A 22,201-nucleotide genomic window follows, 5' to 3' on the forward strand; every position below is an offset into this window, starting at 1 on the left:
GTCCATTCAAATATATCGACTTTTGTTAAACAATTTTATTTCTTTTTTTTATATAATACAAAGTTTTACCAAAAAAAAAGACATGATCATATTTTTTGAAAACCTTCACATGATGAGCCATAATTTTTTCTGACTTGCATCGGTATCAAAGGAGCTGTGGATGAAACTTCAATGTTTGTATAGTTACTTTGCTGTGAAGATGGCCAAAAATTTTTCATTCGATTTCCTATCTGTCTAAAATGATCGGCAACATCTGTTCTTTCATCAGTCATGTCTACAATACGGGAAAATGAATAAAACACTGGATTACTTTGACGTTGTTCATCAATGAATGGTTTATGTGAAAAAACAAAAATATGTGCAATTGCAGCAATTAACATTTCAAAACAAATAATAAAATCTTGTAAGTTTCTCGACATTTCATTTGTAGATATATCTGGAGTGCTTGATGGTATGAATGATTTGGTTATTATACCCAATTTTATCAATAAAGATAATAAGACGCCTTGGCTGTTCGAAAAAAATATTTCAGTTTGTCTTCAGAAAAATTTTTTTGAATAAAAAGTGACTTACAAAAAAGAGAAAAAAATCACAGCTTTGATGCTTAAAAATTTTCCCAATGGCCTCATAGGTGCAAGTTCACGCTTATAATTCTGATAGAACATGACTAGAAAATACATGGCAACCTTTAACAAAATAAACATAGAATGTTTACCATGAAAATTCATAAATTCATGTAATACGAACCATTTGAGAAAGATTATTTATGATTAACAAATAAATATAACCATAATTTAAACTGAAATTTCCTTCACAGTAAACTCCGAAAATTTGAAAAATCCTAGATAAAAATGGGAAAAAATGAATTCATTTTTAATCATATTGAATCATACATACAATGCCAAAAATGTGGTTACAGGTCGAGATACAATGTATTGAATCATTGCATGTCGTACGAATTGAATAAATTTTCGACCAGCCGGTAATGGTGGGAAAAAACAAAATGGAAAATTATTTGGAACACTTGGTTTGCAATCGACAAGAATTTCGTATTCGTCGACATCATTTTGTAGAAAATTGAACAGATATTTCATGAAAGAATAAATTACAAACGCTTCATAACATTCACGTAATGTATCCATATAAATTGAGGTTTGTGGAAAAAACATAGCTAACCACTATATGAATTTAAACAATTATTAATAATCAAACATCGAAAAAAAGATGTACAAACCGAATTTAAAGCATAAATTGGCACCATCCATAATATTCGAACGATATATTTTTGAAGATATGGTTTATTATAATATTGCATGTGTTTAAAAATTTCAAACAATGACAGAAAGATCGCTATTAATGCAAATAAACCGGCAATATAAGGCCAATGGCTTGCAAATTCGTTTGAATTTGGCTCGAATTTAGACATATCCATTTTTGTTGTATAAAAAATTTTTTGTTTAGTTTAGTTATGGGAGTTTTATCCATAGAAATATTTTTTCGTAAACAATTGTCATTTGTTACAAGTTATAATATGATAAAAACAAAATGTTCTAATTAATTTTTTTGATAGTATTCGATCAACTATATCATAAAAAGTAATTGTTGTTGATGATTATCGTCTAATAAATTATTCAGATTAGTTTTGAAACGCACATCGCATGATAGATATTCATCAATATTGAAAAACAAAACAAATAAACATAATCTTATTTCATGATCAATAGATGGCGTTTTAATTTTTTTTCCAAAAAGGAACTTTAATTCAAAAGAAAAATCTTTATTCTAATTAATATAAAAGATCAATTGAAATAATAACAATTAAAGATAAACAGAGAAAAAAAAAGAAGTATATTGAGAACAAAATTTAAGGAAAATAATCCACCAGAAATCACAGGTTTTTATCAATACAATAAAGGGCAATGAACAGTGAATACAAATCGATCAAGTATCGACAATTTGATAACATTTTTTCGATCCAGTTGTCCTCAGATGAAGTTTTAATCTTGATTCTTTATGTGGATCTGTTTTATAAAAAATAAATAGCGAATGAATTAATATCAAACAAAATGAAAAATTCTTTAAACGTACTTTTGTGATGAGAATGATCATGATCAAATTTTCGTAACGATAATTTTGTTACCAATGGTGAATGAGTTGATTCAACAACTGGTTCGATTTCATGGTCAAAAATTTTTGCTCTAATAACGTCGTCCTGCGATTGAATTTTTTGCAAATCAAATTCTAAACTATCAACATTATTATTATTATTATTGTTTTGTAGATTTGATAAACTGGAATCTTCAGAACTATTATGAAAATTTTCAAAACCATCCGATATTGAATGATATTCAGAATTATTTTCACCAAATGATGATGATGATGAAGATGATGATAACGATGATGATATGATCGTAGACGTTGGATTGAATGGTTTGAAATTTAATTTCGCCGTTTCTTGTTGTGATTCTAATTCATTGTTATCACAATCTTTTGTTTCAATATTACGAAGAATTGGAACAGATTCCTTAATCTTTTTTAATTTTTTCTTTTTGATAACATTTTGTGATCTTTTTTTGACAGATATAGACAAAAGATCGACCATAGTCGAATTAGAAGTGGATGATGAAGAGGACTGAAGTTGGTCATCAACCATCTCATTATCTTTTGGTTGATCACCATTTTTAATTTCACTATCGATTTCTTTGTTTGAAATATGATTCTGATTATACTGAATTGATTGATCATTGTTCGTTGTTTTTGGACAATGTTTGGAGAAAAAACATGATTGAGAATTACAATTATAAAAACACTTTTTTCGAATCGAACAACGTGTTTCATAACGTTTATTTTTGGGGGTGGTTTGATTCTCATTGGATTCAGGTATATCATAATCAGTAGTAACATTTTGTGAATTTAAATTTTCTTTTGGTGAAGGACAATTTGCTGCTTGTATTGGCTCGAAACAGTCGACAGGATCTTCAATTTTTATTTCAGATTCGATGATAGATTCATCCTCTGTATTTTGGCGACAACAATCATCATTTATGTCTTCTTTTATAGAGATTCCGTGTTTTTTTCCATAATCAAGCACAAATTTTTTAGCTGAAATCCGAGACATACTATGACTATTCATTAAATGACGAATAGCTGAAGAAAGATATGTACAACTAGCATCACAATATTCACAAACAAAATCGATTTTGACAGCAAACGTTGTCTTATAAAATGATGCGAATTCATTTTCGATTTGTTTCTCTGAATCACTTTTGGTGTTTTTGACAATAGTTTTTATATCGAGATTATCTTCGGCAGTGTCCGATTTATCGTTTTTCGTGATTTCAGAGTTCATTGAAGAATCAATTATAGGTATTGATGTCGTTGCCGGTGGATTTAATTTGCTTACTAAATTTTCAATACGTTTCTTTTTCACAATTCTTTGTTGAGTAGTAATCAAACTAGTGTTATCTGCTGATCGTTTACGGATTTTATCATCCAAACAATCTTTTTTATCACAGGTAGTAACATTAACAAAATTTTTATTTGATTTTAACTCTTGATCATTATTAGAATTTTTATCCGATGGAGTGATTATTTTTGATTTCAATTCCGAATCAACCGAATAAGTTTCAGGTTTAATAAAATTGTCTTGTTTTTCCGTAAACCAATTCTGATCAAATAGAACCATTTGTTCACAGCAATGTTTCTTACAATACAATCGTTTATGTGCCAGAAAATTTGCTAAACTTCGAAACAGATTACGACAAACACGACATTCATAAATGATATTGCATTCATTAAGGATTAAATCTTTAATCTCTTTTGTACCATCACTTATACAGGTAATAATTTGATGAACATTTTTAATACCGACATTAATCGGTTCTCTTATGATTGAATGATCCAATAAATTTAAATCATCTTCAAGTGTTTTCCTATCCTCCGGTTTAATATCAAGCGTTGTTGTTGTTGATGATGATGATGATGATGAACCTGCAACGGTTTTATTTGCAAACGATCTTTTTTTGACCATTTTTTGTAAATAAACTATAGAAAAAATAACAATAAATAATAATCAATTTATTTCGAAAACTATAACCTTAAAACTTACACTTATCATATGTTTATTTATTAGATTTGATAATAAAATAGATCTGCGCAATATTTAATGAAACTTAATGATGTTTAATTATGAAGATTAAACCAAGAATTCCAACAACAACAAAAAAACTTTTGATTAGAATTTTGAAATACTATAAAAAATAATTATATAATATTATTTTTTTTAATCATTGATATCGATGTTTGTTTTCGGTATATGTTATGTATTTGCGTAACTGTAACTGTGTGTTTTTTCGGATTTCAATATTTTTATTATGTTGATAAAAATGATTTACACATACAACTTGAAACACAAATAGCAAAGAATATGTATGTCAGATAAAATAGAAGATATTAGAGAATTCAGATCATTAATATTAAAAAAAAAGAAGAGAAAACGTTTGGGCACATCAATTGATTTGAGTAGATATTATCGTTATAACAATAACACAAATAAATATAATGGTATTACACATTCAAATGGAAATGAAAATGAAAAAAAGAGAAAACATTTCAATATATACGCTATAGATCTATACGTACATATCAAAAAAGAACCTGCAGGTTCACACATACACTTATCCAAAACACACGCACATACACCGTTTGAAATAAGAGTCGTGAAACAAAAAAAAAACTAGTTTTATTCGATTACAAATGTTTCAATACAAATGGATAATTTATATTATTATATAATATTCACCGAAAGAAAAAATTAAAAATCAAATTATTTGGGAAAAAAACATTTGAATAATCAAATTCAAATAAAAATATCGATGAAATAAAATCAAACAAATAAATGATAAACAATCGAAATTGTATCGCAGGAAACTAATTGAAAAAAAATTGTTCCGACATTATTATAATTAGAATAGAATTTGTTTCCAAATGATCAATGGTTTATGATAAATATCTTTATTTTGCTACATAATTTCTTTTTTTTAAAATATAAATAAATGAGTTCACTTGTTATGGCGCGTTCGCCTATAATACTTACAAGGTCGAACTAGATTTAAGGTTGCAATAGTCAATATCAACAAATCATCATTTTTGAGTCCAACCATAATGTCATTTTCTAAATCAAAAATAACAGATTTTTTTCCAAAAACTAATGATGGTTGGAATGAAACGGTCAAAAGATCTAATAATTTTAGTGATGGATCTTTTCATAAAAAACCAGCGAATAAAAATAGAGCCAAACGAAAAAAATTGGAATTTACATCATCTACAGCATATCAACGATCAATTGTAAATTTTGATTCGAATAATGACGATGATACATCGAACGAAATTGATTCACCCAAATCTCAATCATGTCCTGTCAAAATGTTAGATTCATCCAAATCCTATAAAAATGCCGAAGAAGTATTGCAAATCGTTTTTGGCCATCAGTCATTTCGAAACAATCTTCAGGAATCAGCAATCAAAAAAGCTATTGAAGGCAAAGCTGATATATTTATTTCAATGCCTACTGGTGCTGGTAAATCATTATGTTTTCAATTACCGGCAATTTTCGATAACACTAAAATAACCATTGTCATATCACCGTTATTGGCTTTGATCTCAAATCAAGTTTCTAGTCTACGTAATCTTGGAATTACATGCGAAAGTTTTAACTCGCAAACGACTGAAGCCGAAAAAGAAAAAATCAAAAAAGATTTAATATCAACAAATGTATCAATTAGATTATTGTATATAACACCAGAAATGGCTGCTACTACATTCTTTCATGAAGTAATGAATCATTTAGTTCGAACAAATCAATTGTCTAGATTTGTTGTTGATGAAGCTCATTGTGTATCACAATGGGGACATGATTTTCGGCCAGCCTATATTAAATTAGGTATACTCAAATCAAAACATCCTTCTGTACCATGGATGGCTTTAACCGCAACTGCCTCATCTAAAGTAGTTAATGATATTATCTCAATTCTAAAATTTCGTCTACCTGTTTGTAAATATATCATGTCAAATTTTCGATCCAATTTACATTATGATGTATATTATAAAGATTCGCCTGAAAATACTCCTCTTGAAGATTTAAAAAATTTTGTCATCGACGAATTAGGATCAAACGATCAACAATTGTTCAACAAAATGTCAGCCACCGAAAGTATATTTGATAGAGCTGCCAGATTGTCGAAGACTGCCAAAAAAACTGATAAAAAAGACGAAAATGTGGGCATCATTTATTGTCGTACTCGTGAACAATGTGAAGAGATTGCCAATTTATTATCTAGATCCGGTATAAAAGCTAATGCTTATCATGCAGGTCTAACGGCACACAAACGTCGTGAATGTCAAGAAAAATGGATGAAAGGTGTTATTAAATGTATCATCGCAACGATTAGTTTTGGTATGGGCGTCGATAAAGGTCAGGTTCGTTTTGTTGTACATTGGAATCTACCTCAATCATTGACCGGTTATTATCAAGAATCTGGTCGAGCTGGTCGTGATGGATTGCCATCAAAATGTAGAATTTATTATTCAATCGATGATCGTGATGCAATTGCATATCTGATACGACAGGATATTGAAAAAAGAAAAATTTCCAAACAATTCGCCAAGCATAATGGTGAAGAATCTTATGATTATGAAATTACGATGAAAAACTTTGAAAAAATGATTAGATATTGTGAAAATTTTCAAAAATGCCGTCATTCATTCTTATTGTCCGAATTTGTGGGTGATGAAAACATTGTTCATAATGGATGTGGTTCCAGTTGTGATATATGCTGTGATGCTCGTGCCGTTAAAAAACGATTCGAAAAATTTGAAAAAATTCGAATGAAAAATTTATATGGAAGTTGTCGCAAAAATGATGATGATAATGATACTTTTTTTCTACCCAAACGTGATGAAATCAAAGAACAAAGTGAATTTCAAATAAAAAAGGAAATTCAAACAATCGATATTGTTAAAGCTGAATTCAAAAAGCGAAAAACTGTTGCTACGTCACCATCAAAATCGACATTCAAAAGTGCAGCAACGGTAGCGTTGGAAAATTCTTCCGATAAGAATGGAAACAAAATAAAAAAAGATTCGATCGACAATGATACCAGACAAATGTTTCGTGATAAAATGATTGCCGAAATTAGAATTCATCTAAATCAAGTGAATGAATCAAAAAATTTCAACAATTCAACCATCGAACTTATAGTCAAAGAAGAAGAATCAAAAATTTTTTCATCCAAATCACCAAATCGAATGTTATATCGCGCATCGATTGCTAATTTACTCAAACAAATTCGTGATTCAACCAAATCTCAGAAACTTAATGCTACTATTGAACAATATCGCAAATAAAATGAATTGATTGATTTATTTATAATAAAAAATTTATTTTTGTAATCCCGAAAACTTGTCTGAAAAGAAAATGATAAATTAAAATTAATTAATTACGAAACATTAAAATAAATTTTGTTTTTTGTTAGCAATGATAATAGCCTCATATTTAAATGAAAATTTTCATTCATTGGAAAATAATCAGAATGTGAACAGCAGTAAATGAACTAATCTTTGGCTAAAATTGAATGTAATGAAATAAATAAATATTATGATTACTTTTGAATTTAGAAACGAAGTTTAGTGAAAAACCATTTATTTTTGCCCGACTTGTAACGTTCTTCCATTTTACTACGGACCTCTTGACGAGCTTTCCTTCGTGCAGCTTGATCTTTGACAATTTCTTTTGCATCGACCTTTTCCAAAGCCATTTCGACAATGTATCTAATAAAATGAAATTTAGAGAAAATTTAAATTTTTTTGTGCAAAGAAATAAAAAATTCATACCGTGTTGGCATCATGTGATTATAGTTGACCACTTTAAGGAATGGCTTAATACGGCTTCTCTTGGCACGTTTCTTTTTGCCCATTCTTCGGGTAACAGGTCGTGGATATCTATCAATTCCAGCAACCAAAGCATGACCATAACTTTTGGCATTGGTGCCCTCATCTTGATTTTTCAAAATAACGGCTTTACGGCCAGCATATTTACCAGCTAGTAAAAGAACCACTTTACCAGGTTTCATAATTTTACCCATTTTTTCGGGTATTAGATCTTCGAAACAATAACAAAAAACCAAAAGAAATGAATAAATTGGACCAAAATATGAAGTGAAAACACCAGTGAGCGACACACGCGTGGCCAACCACAGGAAACACACACAACAGTAGCATTGGAAAATACTGATTCATTCATAGACAATGTTTAGTCAGGTTTTTGTTTATTTCAAAAAAAATCTAAAATGTTTTGAGGCAAAATTAATTATCCACCTGAGTTATCCAAAACATTCCTTAAATGAATTCAATTTCATTATCTAGAATATTATGATCATTTTAAATAAAACCCATCTATTCTCTATCGGATTGTTTTTGCTTTTACAATCATTGGAATTTTCACAAAGCCGGCTTATTCCATTTTCCAAAAATGATAAAATCATATACAAGTATTCAATTTTTTTTATTTTGATAATATTTCAAAGAATTTATTGCTAAAATACATTTCTTTTAGGGAAAAAATTCTTTCCATGTTTTATGAAGCTTACAACAGCTATGTCGATAATGCAATCGAATATGATGAATTGATGCCAATTAGTTGTTCGGGAATAAACACATGGGGAACATTCTCACTTTCACTGATCGATGCCTTAGATATGTTGGCTATTGTAGATAACCATACTGAATTTAGACGTGTAGCTCAACATATTATCGATACGGCCGATTTTGAAACAAATACAAATGTTTCTGTTTTTGAAACAAACATTCGAGGTTTGACACGTTTGAATCATTTTGACCAATGACAATCAAAATGAATTGTTGCTATTAATATAGTTGTCGGTGGTCTTTTGTCAGCGCATCTTTTTTCCAGACGTGCTGGATTTCAAATTGAAAATGGTTGGCCTTGTTCAGGTCCCTTGCTTAGATTAGCCGAAAGAGTAGCAAGAAAATTACTACCAGGTATAACAATAATTTTTGCTTTAATTTTATTCTTGAGGATTTTCAATTCCTAATAGCATTTAATACATCAACGGGAATGCCATATGGAACAATTAATTTTCGTTATGGTGTGCCAGAGAATGAAACTCCCATTACATGTACAGCTGGTGTAGGCACTTATATTGTCGAATTTGGGACATTAAGTCGTTTGACTGGAGATCCAATTTTCGAGGAAGTGGCCCTCAACGCATTGGAAGCTTTGCAACGTCATCGTTCGAAAATTGGTCTTTTAGGCAATCATATCAATGTTCAGGATGGAAAATGGACTGCTACCGACGCTGGTATTGGTGCCGGTGTTGATTCATATTTTGAATATTTAGTCAAAGGGTCTATATTATTACAAATGCCTAGTCTAATGGAAGTGTTTAATTGTAAGTAACTGATTTAATTATGTCTAATAATGATATGATTTCTGATCAATTTCTTAGATGATTATGATTTAATCAAAAATTATTTGAGGAAAAATGATTGGTTTATTTGGGTTAGTATGGCCACTGGTTCAGCAACAATGCCTATATTTCAATCACTTGAAGCTTTTTTTCCGGGATTATTAACGTTGATGGGTGATCTGGATCAGGCGAAAAAATCATTATACAATTATCATCAAGTATGGAAACAATATGGTTTTGTTCCCGAATTTTATGATATTGTAAATGGAAAACATCATAAACGAGAAGGATATCCACTTCGACCAGAATTCATTGAGAGTGTTTATTATTTATATCGTGCTACAAAAGATGATCATCTTCTCACTATTGGTGCTGATGTTGTAAATTCCATTTATTATTCTGCTCGCACTGATTGCGGCTATGCAACAATAAAAAGCGTATCAGATCATACAATTGAAGATAGAATGGAATCATTTTTTCTTGCTGAAACATTGAAATATTTGTTTCTGTTATTTGATGAAGATAATTTCATAAACGAGATTGGTTCCTTTGGAACGATGATTGAGCTTGAAAATATTCGAAATTTTAAAAATAAACATAGCTGTGTGGTTGGATCAGGTGGATACGTATTCAATACGGAAGCTCATCCTGTTGATATTTCAGCTTTAACTTGTTGTGATCGATATTATGGCCGCGAGCTGGATTTCTTCGAAGATAATGTTGATCTATATGATTTATTTATTCGTAAACCTATTAAGAGAAAAGAGGAGTTATCATTTACATCGGATATACATTCTACAAGTGAAAATGTGGAATACTTTGATGTAATACAAACTACTCCAACAATATCAAGTTCCTCTATAAGTACGACAACCCAAGAAAAACATTCCGATGAACAAATATTGTTAGCAACGAAAACCAAACATCAAGATGAAAGTAGTCAAACCGAATTAGAGGCAAGTTTCAGTCAGGAAATTTATTGGAATGTAAATGAACCTGAATCAACAAATTCTTTTCACACACCGATTTATGTCCTAAAAACTGAAAATGAAACCCATTGTAGTCAAACCACCATCAACAAAAATTATCCATTTATTTCGAATGATGAACATTTAACGGGAGTTTATTCTGCCGTTCCTTCCAAGTCTTCCATCGAAATTAAACCAGATTCGATACTGATCAATAGATCAACAATGGTAATCAAAACGATCAACATAAATGATAATAAAACAAGTGATAGTGATCAACAAAAATTTGATTCACATGCTGAAAATGAAGAGAAGATTCATGATCATCATTATGGTGACTATGAACTATTGAAATGTCCTTCACAATCATTTTTTATTCGTCTTTCATTATATGGACAAATGTTTGAATAAATTCTTTTCTATTTTGTTTATTAAATATATCATATGAAAATGGAAATGGTCAGATCATTGTTAATTTAAAAAATTTCAATGTTAATATTAAATATGAAATAAATCTAAAAGAGATTTTTATAATTGAAACGGACTTGAATCAAATATTTCATCTTGATTTGTTCTTCATTATAGACGATATATTCATTATAGAGCAATGATGCTCTCATTAGATTAGTATTGTTGATCATTTTACCCAAGGGTACTTTAACACCATCCGCAGTGATGACCATTTCTTCAGGATTTGGATACGATTGTCCAATACCTTTGACTGATTGATATTTTTTTGGCAATTTGTCTACATATTCAGCATTGATCAATTCTTTACTGTTTCCTATGGCAACTTCACTTAAAGCCAATAAACCAATAGAATTATCATAGGATGTGTAACAATAATTGGCACTTTTAGAAACACTATCGGCAAAATAAACACCTTTGCCAAACATGTAGCCTGTAGCAGGAGCTTCTTTCGGTGCGATTCGCAAACCTTGAGAAATAATTCCGACAAAGTTGGTTAAACGTGAACCATGCCATAACAGCATTCGATTTGGATTATCAGCAAATTTAGCAAATCTTTCGGCCTCTCCTTCTCGATTAAGACGGAAAATATTGATTATTTCCAATGTGTAAACATTATGTGTTTTTGCATGAGTATTTTGGATATATTTCTCAATTAATTTATAGTCATCGTCATTTTTGGAAATTGGAATGATTTCTGATTTTAATTTTCTATAATTAAAATCGAGCGCATCTTCAGTGGTATTGCTATTTTCATTATTACTGATAATTTCATAAGCCAATTCAATTTCAAGCAATGATTCGAGCATTTCGTTTTTCGTTGAAATCATATTTGATGATGTTATCAACGGTGGTTTTTCCATACCAAAATTATGTGGAACTAAACTATAAAACTTATTACAAGCTCCAACCAACTCGTTTTGAGGAATTGGTTTTCGCTCCAATAAATCGGATATATATTTCAATGTTTCACAAGCTTCAAGGATTCGTTTCTTTGATAATTTACCAAGTGGCATCTTCTCAAGATCCAATTCAAATTCCATCATAGTTCGTTTCATATTCTGAATATCAAAAAGAAGAGCAATAAGTTCTTTAACCTGTAAAGGCAACAAAGATTTTGATTCTTCAACTTTTATCACTTGTGAAGCTTCTTTCGTGTCATTGTAATCGATATCAACAGGATAATATGAATTTGGATGTTTTACAAAATTATGACGATTAGACCAATGATTTGAAGTACGTTCAAAATAACTTCGTTTAAAAGCATCAGTGGCTTCCCCTAAATTATAATAATTTTCAAGTTTTGTATTGCCAATTTCCGTACCAATTCGACCCCAAGATTTAAAAAGAAAAAATAAATGATCATTTTTATCATTTTGCAAAAGTTGCATTTTATAATAAGAATTTTTGTTCGTATTAACATCAACCAAATTCAGGACAACACTATAAATGTCATTTCCTTTTTTATAAACATGAGCGCTGTCCTGGAGTTCAGATTCTGGATATACAGCAATTCCATCTTTAATAACAACTTTTTGACTTTTGGATTGACTTTTTCCTAAAAAAATTATTCAATTAAATAAAATCATGTTAGTAATAATAAGCATTCATATAAAAACATACCAGAACCAGATTTAAATGCGGATTTTATATTAGAAACGGAATTTAATTTTTCCAAACGTTTGGTGATTTCATCTTCATCAAGATCCCAAAATGTTATTTTTGAATCTAATAAGGCTTTTTGTACTGATATCGTAGGATTCGAAACATTTGTAAAAAAATCTTCAGACACAACGGGAATATTCATTTCTTCAATCGCCTTAATTTTTTTAGTTTTTTTTAAGCTATGCCAATGATTTTCACTGGAAACGACACACAATATAGTTGGATTGATTTCATTTCGGTATTTCGCTCCCAACTTTTCAATCTTATTTTTGACAGATACTAATTTTTCTTTTCCCAAATACGTAATGATGTAACCGGACAATACACCTTTTTCTTGTTCATCGTTATCACTTGGTTCATTTTTGATTTGCGACTGTTTGATTTGTTTTTCCAACAGATTTTTCTGATACTTGCTTTTAAACATTTCATTAACCAAACGTTGACGTTTAATAAATTTATATTTGAATTTATCACGTATTTTATCATCGAAGAATTTCACTTTTGATCGTGGGGGGTTTTCCATTTCGTTGGTACACCGAGTCCATTCATCATAATTGCCACTGCAAACATAACGCCAAACGTTAAAAATAAAACATCCTCCACATTTATCACAACTTTTTGGCCATCCGAATACCAATGCATCGGCTAGAAATTCTTTACGACATGAAAAATCATCGGGAATATTCTTTTCTTCGACTCCATTTTCTATGAAAAATGAATAAATCTGGTTTTTTGCTAAACTTTTGACCATTTCCAAATTACGATGAATCAAATCCGATTGTTTTTTCAATGCTTTTTCTTCCTTATTTGATTCTTTTTTAACACAATTTTCTTCAACTTTGGGTTGTTTTTCATCTTCTTCAACTTTGGTTTGGCTTTTCACAATTTTGCTTGAGGATAAAATCTTCTTTTGCAACTTTTTTTTATCTGCCGATTTTAAGGCATCAAAACCATTCAACGACTCAACGGATGATATGAAACCAAGATCATCACAATTATTTCGAAAACAATCCACATGAAACCAACGTTTGAATGGTCCGATACGTCTAGCTTCGTCACTATCGTCATCCAATTTCCCAATACGGATTTCATCTTTTTCAATTTTTTCCGTACAGCTGATACAAGCAGCTCTATTTGATTTCGAATATTCAACGAAAAAATCTTGAGAAGTATTTACTTTGACTTTACGCTTTCGATTGTTTTTTTGCGTTTCAGGCACCTGCTTCTTCATCAGCATTTCATCAATCTTTTTCTGATCATCATATTTCAACATTTCATAGTTTTTAATTTCACCAACATTTCTAGGATGATAACGAACAAAAAAACAATCAAAATGATGCCATTTCGGTGCTAGACCATCAAAAAATGGTGATTGAACCATTACAGCTAAACGAAGCGTATCTTTATCAATTCCTTTTTTACATTGTTTACATCCAGCACGACCACTTTTTGAATATTCAGCCAAATAGGGCAAATTCGGTGTTTCCATTTGCTTTATGGATTGAAAAACGAATGAAATTTTGCAAAATTAGATTCAACAAACGCACTATTCGAATCAGTGATGAAAAAGTTGCCCGGCAAAGTGATTGTTTGTATCGCGATATATGATGAAAAAGAAATATACGACGCATGCACAGATCGAATAAAATTTTATCATATCATCATACACGTTCATGAATTCAGTGATCCATTTTAACAGAATTTAAACTTTAATTTGATTTTAAACAATTTTATCATACGATCTTGATCTTCTTGTTACATTAATTAATTAACATTAATATAATAATCAATGATTGTTGATCGAGCAATCCTCAACACTCCCCTTGTCGATATACAATCATTTACCACCAAAATACGACCTTGATTTAAATGACCAAGTAATAATGGTAAAAGACCACCAGGCAATCCATTAGAATTATGGTTGTACACAACAAACCATCCAATGATAAACAACAGTGCAGTCGTAATCACCCTTAAAATGAATATCACCACGTTTTGTCAACTGACCAAGTGATATCAAATTCATCGGTGAGCTTTCGACAAACCACGAGTTGGATAAACTAACTGTTTTCCACTCAAAGCCATTATGTATTTCAAGTTCAACTGTGCCAATCTGAGTTGCCTTAACTAAGCCACTACGCGTTATAATGTCATTAACTTTGCAAGAATGGAGATCCACGAAGTACTTCCGATCATTGAAAATATGTCCACTTGCACCACCATCAGCAAATACTTCACAGTATTCATCAGCTGTCCATGATGATACAGACTTTACGTCTCCGACTTCATCATCAACTCCATGATTCTTGGCAATAACATCATTACGATTCGATACTTCTTGACCTCGAAACCTATTGATTAAGTAGAGTGCAGTAGAAGTATTGGTAGAGTGTTCGAAAAGATAGATATTTAATAGTAGTGAACTATGGTCTGTATATATAGTAGTAACAACAGTTACATTAATTAATTAACATTAATATAATAATCAATGATTGTTGATCGAGCAATCCTCAACAGTATCAAATACGGCTGAATTTGAAAGTCCTAAAGTCGTACCGATAGCAATTTCGTCGCCTGCTAAATCAATGTTGATTAGGCTTATTTTCTTGATTGATTCAATAAAATTTTTTGTTGCATTGAATAAACAAAAAAAAATATGCATGAAATTTTTGGAATTATATTGTTATTAAAGCTCACACTATACACAAACACACCAATACGAGAGAGATTGGTAATTTTTTCGAATATTTTTATTAAAAAAAAACATGAATGAAAACAATTGACGAGTTTTTTCTGCTTTTGTAACAATCTCTACAAATAAAATAATATTTTATGTTGTTGAAAAACCGTAAATATGCCGATTGTATTATTTACAAATTCAAGCAAAAACTTATTTACAATTAATTTGATCGGAAATTTTCAATAATGTAACTAAAATTTAAAAAAAATACACAAAAAATTAATTGAATTTCATTGAAATGGTGATGAATCACAATCAGCATTGTTATATGTTGCTAACGAATCAAATCGATGAATGAATTATTGGAATGAGATTTGTTGTTGTTGTTGTTTGAGTGAATAATTACACATTATGATGATCTCATGTTACGTAATAGACGCATCTGATGAGCTTCGAACAATATTCTGTTTGCATCATAATATATTGGATTCTGTTGTAATTTCAATGATGGATTATATGTTCGATATAATTCTTCTATATTCAACAATTGATTTCCATAACTATTATTATTTGAATTATTGATCATTGACATTGTTACAATATTGTGATCATTTTTCATTGGTCCTCGATATTGATAACCAGAATCATTACTATCGTCTTCATTTGGTAGACTACTAGTTGTACTGCTATTACTTGATAAACTAGTTCCACTTATCATTGTATCGTTACTACTATTTAAAAAAAAATATTAATTTAATTAAATAAATTAAAATCAAAGTAATTCAGTAATCATACTTTGTACCCTCTATGGATAGATGATTCATTTTTTTGGTCACAGGCATAAATTCATTATCATTATTTTCAATTTTTGGTCCATTATGATTGTCTTCATCATCACGTCGATTTAATGGACGTTTTATACTAAAATAGAATATGAGATATGTTTTCAAACAGTTAGATATTTATAAAACTTTACCTTGGAACAAAATAAGTCATCTCGGACATAATCATTAATTAATATACAGAATATTCTTGAAAAATAAGTAAATTAATGAATTGTCGATAATAATAATAATATATATTGAAGCTGAAAATAAATTATGTTTGATTTGTCATGGTTATCAACAATTCGCATACAAAGAGAATTTACAAAATTATCGACAAAATGATATTATACAACAAAAAAAGAGAATGTAATTGAATGAATAAAATGGACAGTAATCAAAAATAAAAGGTCATTTGATGGATTAGAAAAATGATAAACAACAAAAAAAATGCAGAAAAAACATTTGATTTCGAGCAGCGTATTGAAATAATTAGATTGGAAAAAAATCATCATTTATTCAAAACACTGCCGTCTAGTGGCAAAATATATTTTACATTGTTAAGCGGCAAAATAATTCATTTTTTTTGTACAATTTAATAATTATTTTTGTTTGTTCCCAATAAAAATTCAAAATTCAAATTAATTTAAATAATGGAATTCAGATTGTATATAAACAGAAGCTTAGTTAGTACTAGAAGTCATTATTTTTTGTGGTTTTTTACCTTTATATTACTGTGATTAGTATTTCCACGACTTGACGAAAAAAAAATTTGATTATTTTATCATTTCATTGTTAAAATTACAAGTAAAAAAAGAGTCGATCAATTACAAGTAAAAAAAGAGTCGATCAATTACAAGTAATAGTAATTTAGTTTCAAAGAATTTTGTGAATACGCTCGATTAATATAACAAATTTATTTCGAAATGAGCGAAGAAGAAGCAACCAAAAATTCGAATGAAGACAAAAAACAACCACGAATACAACGAACGACAGTTTCAAGAACCGAAATGCAAAAATTGAGAGAACGAGCACGCTCGAGATCATTATTGAATACTTCGGCGAGTGAGCGAACACCTGAACGGGGACTATCAAGACCAAGCGTTTTGGAAAGAATGATACCAAAAGAGCCACCAATGTCACGTTTGCAGCGATATCGTATGTCGAAAAAAATGGGAACAGGTAAGAAATCTGAAGAATTATGAAATGTGTTGATAGTCAATTGATTCAATTGATAATAGACTCACAAGGGTCAGATTCAGGATCGCCTGATGATTCTGGAATCGGAAATGGAATGAGCGATGGTTTCGATCTTAAATATGCATATCCACGAACACAGCGAAATTTAATTAAAACAATCGAAATAGAATATCTTCCACCGGGTGGACGGGATTCGGAATCGGCAACAACAACTATTGTGAAGCGGCCATTTTTTATGGTCGGTGAAGATAAGAGCTTAGAAGAACGTATAGCAAAATTACCGAAAATTGGAGAAAAAATCCAAGAAGAATATCAAACCGAAAAAAATTATTTAATAACTCGACGTAATATCACTGAGGAAGGAATGTGGGTAGAAGAAGTGACACGTAATACGATCATTACCAAGATTCAGATTACAGAATTGGTAAGCAAAAAATTCATCAAGATGGATCGTGATGAAGCTCGCCGCCTTATGGAACGCGAATTGGCTGACAGAGAAGCAGCAGTGCCAAAAGTTGTTTCACCGAAACTGGAACGACCATATGCAGAATTATTGGAACAGCGACAAGCTGCTGCTGCTGCAACAAGTCATGAATTATTGCCAGAAGGACCAATTACAGTTGGACGTGAACCAAGTTTAGGATTGCCAGTTCAGCCAAGTAGAGAGCCTTTAGATGCTGCGTCGGCTGGTCTTGGGCGCGAGCCTTCAAGTAGAGAGCCGAGCGTCACCGATGGTGTAACCGGTTTAGAACGGGAACCGACTGCCAGAGCACCAACGGATTTAATGGGAGCAATTTCAGCACAAGGAAGAGAACCATCAGCATTCGGGAGAGAACCGACTTTTCGAGAGCCAGATGCAACTGTTGGAGGCGGAATGATTGCACCAGGAATAGAAGGTGGATCACCAGACACCATGAAAGATCAAAGAGATAAAAATCAACAATATCCTAGTGATTTGATGGGAGCGATTTCAGCGCAAGGAAGAGAGCCATCTGCATTCGGAAGGGAACCGACTTCACGTGAACCGGATGCAACAATTGGAGGGGGTGTTATTGCACCAGGCATGGAATCCCCAAGTGGAGCACTTCAAGATGGAACGTTAATAGATCCAACCAAACGCGAGGCAAGCATGTTTCCAGGTTAATAATAGCATAAACAAATAAATTATAACGATAATTCTAACTTTGATTGTATTTAATTAAAAGTTCCAACAGTAACAGCCCTTGATGCCGAAAGTAAAGGAGAATTAGGTCGTGAACCATCCGCTAGGGAGCCAAGTGGACTTGGAGCAGGCGTATCTGCACCAGGAATGGGCAAAGATTTCGAAATTGAAATCGAAATTCGCAAAAAACGTGATACTGCCGATATTACTGGACCGAAAATGGAAGAATCCGGAATTTCTAGAGAACCATCCGCAAGAGAACCGAGTGGATTAATTGGTGAATTGTCAACACCTGGAATGGAATCAGGAATTAATCGCGAACCATCCGCTAGGGAACCAAGTGGATTAGTTGGTGGAATATCAGCTCCAACATTGACAGATGGGCTGGGGCGCGAACCATCCGCTAGGGAGCCAAGTGGATTAGTTGGGGAAATTTCGACGCCAGGAATGGAATCAGGAATTAATCGCGAAGCATCCGCTAGGGAACCAAGTGGATTAGTTGGTGGAATATCAGCTCCAACATTGACAGATGGGCTGGGGCGCGAACCATCCGCTAGGGAGCCAAGTCAATTAGTTGGAGGAATATCAGCGCCAGGAATGGAAGCATCCGGAATTTCTAGAGAACAATCAGCGCCATCACCAAGTCAATTAGTGGGTGGTCAATCGGCAGATGGAGCTGGAAGAGAATTTGATATTGACATTGAGATACGTCGAAAAAAAGAAGATTACGGAGTAGATCAAGAATCAATGATGGGAAAAGATATAACAGGAGGAGTTTCAACACCCGAAATGCTATCGCCATCAGCACTGGGACGCGAACCAACGGCTCAACAATTTGGAATGCAAACATCTGAATTGGAAGCATCAGGAATTAATCGCGAACCATCCGCTAGGGAACCAAGTGGATTAATGGGTGGTCCATCCGCACCAACATTGACAGATGGGCTTGGGCGCGAACCATCCGCTAGGGAACCAAGTCAATTAGCGGGAGGAATATCAGCTCCAGGAATGGACGCGTCAGGAATTTCTAGAGAACCATCCGCTAGGGAACCAAGTCAATTAATGGGTGGTCCATCCGCACCAACATTGACAGATGGGCTTGGACTGGGAATATCAGCTCCAGGAATGGACGCGTCAGGAATTTCTAGAGAACCATCCGCTAGGGAACCAAGTCAATTAGCGGGAGGAATATCAGCTCCAGGAATGGGCAAAGATTTCGAAATTGAAATTGAAATTCGCAAAAAACGTGATACTGCCGATATAACAACACCAGAAATGGAAGCATCAGGAATTAATCGCGAGCCATCCGCTAGGGAACCAAGTGGATTAGTTGGCGGAATATCTACGCCTGGAATGGAAGCATCCGGAATTTCTAGAGAACCATCCGCTAGGGAACCAAGTCAATTAATGGGTGGTCCATCCGCGCCAACATTGACAGATGGGCTTGGACGCGAAGCATCCGCTAGGGAACCAAGTGGATTAATTGGTGGTCCATCCGCGCCAGGAATGGAAGCATCCGGAATTTCTAGAGAACCATCCGCTAGGGAACCAAGTCAATTAGCGGGAGGAATATCAGCTCCAGGAATGGACGCGTCAGGAATTTCTAGAGAACCATCCGCTAGGGAACCAAGTCAATTAATGGGTGGTCCATCCGCGCCAACATTGACAGATGGGCTTGGACGCGAGCCATCCGCTAGGGAACCAAGTCAATTAGGGGGAGGAATATCAGCGCCAGGAATGGACGCGTCAGGAATTTCTAGAGAACCATCCGCTAGGGAACCAAGTCAATTAATGGGTGGTCCATCCGCGCCAACATTGACAGATGGGCTTGGACGCGAGCCATCCGCTAGGGAACCAAGTCAATTAGGGGGAGGAATATCAGCGCCAGGAATGGACGCGTCAGGAATTTCTAGAGAACCATCCGCTAGGGAACCAAGTCAATTAGCGGGAGGAATATCTGCGCCAACATTGACAGATGGGCTTGGACGTGAACAATCAGCGCCATCACCAAGTCAATTAGTGGGTGGTCAATCGGCGCCAGGAATGCAAACATCTGAATTGGGTAGTATAACTGGGCTTGGACGCGAACCATCCGCTAGGGAGCCAAGTGGATTAGTTGGGGAAATTTCGGCGCCAGGAATGGACGCGTCAGGAATTTCTAGAGAACCATCCGCTAGGGAAGCAAGTGGATTAGTTGGCGGAATATCCACGCCAGGAATGGAATCAGGACTTGGACGCGAAGTATCCGCTAGGGAACCAAGTCAATTAGCGGGAGGAATATCAGCTCCAGGAATGGACGCGTCAGGAATTTCTAGAGAACCATCCGCTAGGGAACCAAGTCAATTAATGGGTGGTCCATCCGCGCCAGGAATGGGCAAAGATTTCGAAATTGAAATTGAAATTCGCAAAAAACGTGATACTGCCGATATAACAACACCAGAAATGGAAGCATCAGGAATTAATCGCGAACCATCCGCTAGGGAACCAAGTGGGTTAGTTGGCGGAATATCCACGCCAGGAATGGAATCAGGACTTGGACGCGAAGCATCCGCTAGGGAACCAAGTCAATTAGGTGGAGGAATATCAGCGCCAGGAATGGACGCGTCAGGAATTTCTAGAGAACCATCCGCTAGGGAACCAAGTCAATTAGCGGGAGGAATATCTGCGCCAGAAATGGACGCGTCAGGAATTTCTAGAGAACCATCCGCTAGGGAACCAAGTCAATTAGGGGGAGGAATATCAGCACCAGGAATGGACGCGTCAGGAATTTCTAGAGAACCATCCGCTAGGGAACCAAGTCAATTAATGGGTGGTCCATCCACACCTGGAATAGAAGCGTCAGGACTTGGACGCGAAGCATCCGCTAGGGAACCAAGTCAATTAGGTGGAGGAATATCAGCACCAGGAATGCGAACGTCTGATCAGGAATATACTGGCTTAGAGAACCATCCGCTAGGGAACCAAGTCAATTAGGTGGAGGAATATCAGCACCAGGAATGGACGCGTCAGGAATTTCTAGAGAACCATCCGCTAGGGAACCAAGTCAATTAGCGGGAGGAATATCAGCTCCAGGAATGGGCAAAGATTTCGAAATTGAAATTGAAATTCGCAAAAAACGTGATACTGCCGATATAACAACACCAGAAATGGAAGCATCAGGACTTGGACGCGAGGCATCCGCTAGGGAACCAAGTCAATTAGGTGGAGGAATATCAGCACCAGGAATGGACGCGTCAGGAATTTCTAGAGAACCATCCGCTAGGGAACCAAGTCAATTAGCGGGAGGAATATCAGCGCCAGGAATGGACGCGTCAGGAATTTCTAGAGAACCATCCGCTAGGGAAGCAAGTGGATTAATGGATGGTCCATCCACACCTGGAATAGAAGCGTCAGGACTTGGACGCGAAGCATCCGCTAGGGAACCAAGTCAATTAGGTGGAGGAATATCAGCACCAGGAATGGACGCGTCAGGAATTTCTAGAGAACCATCCGCTAGGGAAGCAAGTGGATTAATGGATGGTCCATCCACACCTGGAATAGAAGCGTCAGGACTTGGACGCGAAGCATCCGGAATTTCTAGAGAACCATCCGCTCAACCAAGCGGTGCTATTGTTGGTGGACCATCTTCCTTAGATCAAAACCAATTAGCTTCTGGCGTTTCTGTAACTGGGCGTGAACCCTCTGGTGTTCCTTCACCTGCAACATCAACATCATTAATTGAACCTGGAATAGAACCGTATACTGTTCGT

General features: G+C 33.8%; 8 protein-coding genes and 1 long non-coding RNA gene across 10 annotated transcripts; 4 read left to right on the plus strand and 5 right to left on the minus strand.

Moving 5' to 3' along the window:
* Positions 1-11: 11 nt before the first annotated feature.
* LOC113792076 (transmembrane protein 184C) lies at positions 12-1,432 on the minus strand. The gene is made up of 5 exons (XM_075821275.1): positions 1,235-1,432; positions 898-1,178; positions 748-841; positions 574-686; positions 12-510 (listed from the first exon to the last, which is right to left on the minus strand). Exons 1-5 carry the CDS (start codon positions 1,430-1,432, stop codon positions 87-89), a joined length of 1,110 nt encoding a protein of 369 aa, XP_075677390.1. The 3' UTR covers positions 12-86.
* Positions 270-1,721, plus strand: LOC142645315 (uncharacterized). Its single transcript, XR_012846475.1, has 2 exons — positions 270-403; positions 818-1,721. It is a non-coding gene; the product is annotated as an uncharacterized LOC142645315 (long non-coding RNA).
* Positions 1,722-1,816: 95 nt separating this feature from the next.
* LOC113791952 (uncharacterized) lies at positions 1,817-4,030 on the minus strand. Its single transcript, XM_027341804.2, has 2 exons — positions 2,089-4,030; positions 1,817-2,021 (listed from the first exon to the last, which is right to left on the minus strand). Exons 1-2 carry the CDS (start codon positions 4,028-4,030, stop codon positions 1,942-1,944), a joined length of 2,022 nt encoding a protein of 673 aa, XP_027197605.1. The 3' UTR covers positions 1,817-1,941.
* A 958-nt stretch (positions 4,031-4,988) lies between these two features.
* On the plus strand, positions 4,989-8,208 carry RecQ5 (RecQ5 helicase). Its single transcript, XM_027341928.2, has one exon. It carries the CDS (start codon positions 5,164-5,166, stop codon positions 7,402-7,404), a length of 2,241 nt encoding a protein of 746 aa, XP_027197729.2. The 5' UTR covers positions 4,989-5,163; the 3' UTR covers positions 7,405-8,208.
* Positions 7,419-8,280, minus strand: RpL27 (ribosomal protein L27). The gene is made up of 3 exons (XM_027341934.2): positions 7,891-8,280; positions 7,663-7,827; positions 7,419-7,463 (listed from the first exon to the last, which is right to left on the minus strand). The coding sequence occupies exons 1-2, from the start codon at positions 8,139-8,141 to the stop codon at positions 7,671-7,673; spliced, it is 408 nt and encodes a 135-aa protein (XP_027197735.1). The 5' UTR covers positions 8,142-8,280; the 3' UTR covers positions 7,419-7,463; positions 7,663-7,670.
* Positions 8,281-8,310: 30 nt separating this feature from the next.
* Positions 8,311-10,993, plus strand: LOC113792061 (ER degradation-enhancing alpha-mannosidase-like protein 2). The gene is made up of 5 exons (XM_027341931.2): positions 8,311-8,546; positions 8,612-8,868; positions 8,932-9,057; positions 9,114-9,467; positions 9,525-10,993. Exons 1-5 carry the CDS (start codon positions 8,428-8,430, stop codon positions 10,862-10,864), a joined length of 2,196 nt encoding a protein of 731 aa, XP_027197732.1. The 5' UTR covers positions 8,311-8,427; the 3' UTR covers positions 10,865-10,993.
* Parp1 (Poly-(ADP-ribose) polymerase) lies at positions 10,802-14,206 on the minus strand. The gene is made up of 2 exons (XM_027341927.2): positions 12,545-14,206; positions 10,802-12,479 (listed from the first exon to the last, which is right to left on the minus strand). The coding sequence occupies exons 1-2, from the start codon at positions 14,073-14,075 to the stop codon at positions 10,969-10,971; spliced, it is 3,042 nt and encodes a 1,013-aa protein (XP_027197728.2). The 5' UTR covers positions 14,076-14,206; the 3' UTR covers positions 10,802-10,968.
* A 58-nt stretch (positions 14,207-14,264) lies between these two features.
* On the minus strand, positions 14,265-16,558 carry LOC113792062 (uncharacterized). 2 transcript variants are annotated; one of them, XM_027341933.2, is made up of 3 exons: positions 16,243-16,558; positions 16,062-16,187; positions 14,265-15,994 (listed from the first exon to the last, which is right to left on the minus strand). In XM_027341933.2, the coding sequence occupies exons 1-3, from the start codon at positions 16,275-16,277 to the stop codon at positions 15,676-15,678; spliced, it is 480 nt and encodes a 159-aa protein (XP_027197734.1). In that variant the 5' UTR covers positions 16,278-16,558; the 3' UTR covers positions 14,265-15,675. The 2 variants fall into 2 exon arrangements, with proteins under 2 accessions (XP_027197734.1, XP_027197733.1); XM_027341932.2 differs by having other exon boundaries at positions 14,265-15,997; positions 16,243-16,551.
* Positions 16,559-16,808: 250 nt separating this feature from the next.
* Positions 16,809-22,195, plus strand: LOC113791979 (uncharacterized; the record flags this gene model as incomplete). Its single annotated transcript, XM_075821355.1, has 4 exons — positions 16,809-17,272; positions 17,332-18,429; positions 18,496-21,336; positions 21,426-22,195. Coding segments are annotated over exons 1-4 (4,965 nt in total), but the record flags the coding sequence as incomplete, so codon positions are not given.
* Between the last annotated feature and the right edge of the window lie 6 nt (positions 22,196-22,201).

The sequence above is a fragment of the Dermatophagoides pteronyssinus genome, unplaced genomic scaffold (assembly GCF_027571235.1).
Source record: "Dermatophagoides pteronyssinus isolate colony J.1.1.1.1 unplaced genomic scaffold, Derpt_VIB-CSIC_2022.12 sq0009, whole genome shotgun sequence".
Classification (NCBI taxonomy): domain Eukaryota; kingdom Metazoa; phylum Arthropoda; class Arachnida; order Sarcoptiformes; family Pyroglyphidae; genus Dermatophagoides; species Dermatophagoides pteronyssinus.